Source organism: Opisthocomus hoazin, chromosome 4 (genome assembly GCF_030867145.1).
Source record: "Opisthocomus hoazin isolate bOpiHoa1 chromosome 4, bOpiHoa1.hap1, whole genome shotgun sequence".
In the NCBI taxonomy this organism is placed as follows: domain Eukaryota; kingdom Metazoa; phylum Chordata; class Aves; order Opisthocomiformes; family Opisthocomidae; genus Opisthocomus; species Opisthocomus hoazin.
The window spans coordinates 74,554,294-74,557,701 of NC_134417.1; the positions used below are offsets into that span (position 1 = coordinate 74,554,294).

At 58.8% G+C, this 3,408-nt stretch overlaps 1 protein-coding gene across 1 annotated transcript; it reads left to right on the forward strand.

Annotated features, from left to right (window-relative positions):
- The first annotated feature begins 343 nt into the window (after window positions 1-343).
- On the forward strand, window positions 344-3,100 carry OTUD1 (OTU deubiquitinase 1). The gene has a single exon (XM_075419524.1). It carries the CDS (start codon window positions 524-526, stop codon window positions 1,835-1,837), a length of 1,314 nt encoding a protein of 437 aa, XP_075275639.1. The 5' UTR covers window positions 344-523; the 3' UTR covers window positions 1,838-3,100.
- The last annotated feature ends 308 nt before the right edge of the window (window positions 3,101-3,408 follow it).

Here is a 3,408-nt window from a genome sequence, read left to right on the forward strand (position 1 = left end):
GGCGCTGAAGCAGACCAGGGAAGCCGGTCGCATACGCCAGAGCTCAGGCCAGTCCGGCCCAGTCCGGCCCAGTCCAGCCCAGCCTAAACCAGCTCGCGCACCTCCTCAAGCCCGGCGCCGCCCCGCCCCGCGCTCCGTCTCCTTCCGCCAGGGGGCGGCGCGGCGCTCGGTGAGGTCACACCGCCGGCCCCGCCCCCCCGCGCATTCCAACGTGCCTTGGCCCTGAGATAAACACGGGCGCGGCCCCGCCCAGAGGCCCGGCCTCCAGCAGCTTCCAGAAAGGCCGGGGCGGGCGGCGGCGGGGCCGCGCGGCGCTGGTGGCGCAGGAGGAATTGTGGCAGGCGCGGGGCCCGGGCGGCCGCGGGGTGCGTAGGGGCGGGGCGGCGGCGGGGGGGCGATGCCCCGGTTTATTTTTACCTGGGCGGCTCATCCTCTCCGGCAGCCCCGGCGCGGCCCCCGGCGCCGCTCCCCGCCCCGGCCCCGACGGCGGCGCCTATAAAGCGCCGCCCGCGGGGAGCCGAGGATGCAGCTCTACAGCTCCGTGATCACCCACTACCCAGCGGGCGGGACGGCCGCCGCAGCCGCTGCTCCTCCGCCCGGCGCCGCCGGAGTCTTCAAGGTCTCCCTGTCTCCGGGACCCCCCTCCGCCGAAGCAGCCAGCGCCGCCGACGTCGCGGGCCCAAGCGCGGCCGCCGAGAGCCCCGCCAAGGACAGCTTTGCTCCCGGGGGGGGAAGCAGCAACAGCAGCAGCATCGCCGCCGCCATGCCCGCCTTCTCCTCCTGCCTGGAGGTGATGCCGAGCGGCCCCGCGGCGGGCCCCGGCAGCCGGCCGGCGGGCGGCCCGCAGTACAGCTCCTGCGCCCAGGTCACCGTCAGCCGTCGCCGGCCGCTGGAGCGGGTCGTGCCCATCCGCATCGTGCAGCGCGCCGAGGCCCCCGGCGAGCTGGTGCCGGCCTCGCCGCGCAGCCGCGCCTGGCTGGAGGGGATCCTGGAGAGCGTGCGGCAGGCCGGGGGGGACGGCGGGGCCGCCGCGCTGCCGCCGCCCGCCGCGGAGCCCAGCAACCGCAGCCTGCGCCTCAGCGAGCACTGCCAGGCGCTGCACGCGGCGGCCGCCGGCGCCCCGCCCGGGCTGCCCCGCGGCGGGCGGCCCGCGGAGGGCAGCGGCGGTCAGGCGCGGGCCCCCGCGCCGGCGGAGGGCGAGGAGCAGGAGGAGGGAGCGGGCCCCGAGGCGCGGCGGGCGCCGCAGCGCAGCGAGAAGCTGGCGCTGTACCTGGCCGAGGTGGAGAAGCAGGACGGGTACCTGCGGGAGAAGGGCCGGTTCCGCTTCCACATCATCCCCGACGGGAACTGCCTCTACCGCGCCGTCTGCAAGGCGGTGTACGGGGACCAGCGGCCGCACGGCGAGCTCCGCGAGCAGACCGTGCACTACATCGCCGACCACCTGGACCACTTCAGCCCCATCATCGAGGGCGACGTGGGAGAGTTCCTCATCGGGGCCGCGCAGGACGGGGCCTGGGCCGGGTACCCGGAGCTGCTGGCCATGGGGCAGATGCTGAACGTCAACATCCACCTCACCACGGGCGGCCGGCCCGAGAGCCCCACCGTTTCCACCATGGTTCACTACCTGGGGCCCGAGGACCCGACGCGGCCCAGCATCTGGCTGAGCTGGCTTAGCAACGGGCACTACGATGCCGTGCTGGACCGCCCGTGCCCCAACCCGGAGTACGAGGCGTGGTGCAGGCAGACTCAGGTACAGCGCCGGCGGGATGAGGAGCTGGCCAAGTCCATGGCGGTCTCCTTGTCCAAGATGTACATTGAGCAGAACGCCTGCTCTTGAGACCGCCGGGGCCACGGGCTGGGAGCTGTGCTGCAGGGACTGGGACAGGCAGAAGGTGTGCTGGCTGCGGCGGTGATGCCTTAATCCTTGACGAAGCAACAGCACCCCAGGACTGAGGAGGACTGTCGATTGTGGGGGAGCAAGTCCAAAAGTGTTTGTAATATTCCGTTGTAAAGTGGGGGATAAATCCTAACATGTTTGTAACATTCTGTTGTGAAAACGTAGCCTCGGATTATTTGCAAGCAGATGCTCTGTGTGTGTTTGTGTCGTCCCCCCCCCCCCGTCTCTCTATTTTCTATAAGAATGTATTTTTTGCACAATATTTTTAAACTGTTACCTCCATCTTCTGCATCTTACTTTAGTATCTGGCTTTCAGCTGTACAGCCAAAACCATTTGTAAACAGTTTTTGTAAATAAGGCTTATGATGTAACAGCTATTTTTTTGCGGTGTTTTCTACCCATAAACCTTATATTTTTACCAGATAAAGTTGATGTCAAACTGACCCTCCCCAAAAAGCATCGTGCGTATTTTCTTGCAAAACTAAAACAATGTTTTTTGTAAAAGTGCAGCAAAGTATGAACAGACTGCTTTTCAAACCAGTTGCTTTCTCTGCCTGGAGCACAGAACAGGTCCTTTGAGCCGGTTGGAATGCAGCTACCCATGAACAGTGCAGGGAGCAATTGACTCTTCTGTATTTAATTACTGTTTTGAGTAAACTGGCCTCTTGTTGCCTGGTTGGCTCACCCTCTGCTCCATTTATATTATTTATCTGTAATAACAGAACATTAACTTGCAATAGAATGTTGTGACTAGATAATAGTCTCCCGCTTTGGCAATAATTGCCTTGGCTGCACCTCGGTATTTGTGTTCTTGTTTCTGGGGTTATGGTGTCCTTTGTATAAGCCCTGCTTCTTTTCTGGCACTGGTGTTCCACCAACAAATCATTATCTGATCACAACATGTTATTCACGTGATGTTATTTTCTAACAAGGAATCACGAATGGTATTCTACATTGTGGTTTAAAAGGAAAAAAAAGTATTTAAAATTAGATTTGTATGGTTTGCTGGATCAAACATTTGAATGTTTCCAATCTGAATTCTGTCTCCTACTTTGATTAACTTGTTAGATATATTTATTAAGTAATGCAGTTTGTACTTTTTTATTTTGTAATATATTGTGATTTTGGAATTTATACTGTATTTGTATAATAGGACTATTCACAGCTAAAACTGAATGAATAAAGAATATAATTTTACTTGTGCTCTTTTTTTCCAACCTTTGCATTCCTGGTCTGGTGAAGGACTGCAGGTGGGTTCCCAAGACCCTTTCTTTAGCTCCTCTGCCTTAGTTTCTCCAATTAAGAGGCGGGAGGAAGGGGCATGGTACTTGACAAGGTATGAACCACTGATAATTCTGTGGTCTGTGAGAATGTGAAAGAAATGCAAGCATTTAAAGACAATTGAATATCTGTAATTCTTTTGTAAGTGTAAGAGATTAGCGTATCTCTGCCAATGAGAAACACTTCTGTGTATTATGAATATGCCTTAGAAGAGGGGTTCCCAGGCGTAG

Excerpts from the sequence above, each read along its gene's own strand:
- OTUD1 (XM_075419524.1), top strand. The coding sequence starts at position 524 with ATGCAGCTCTACAGCTCCGTGATCACCCACTACCCAGCGGGCGGGACG.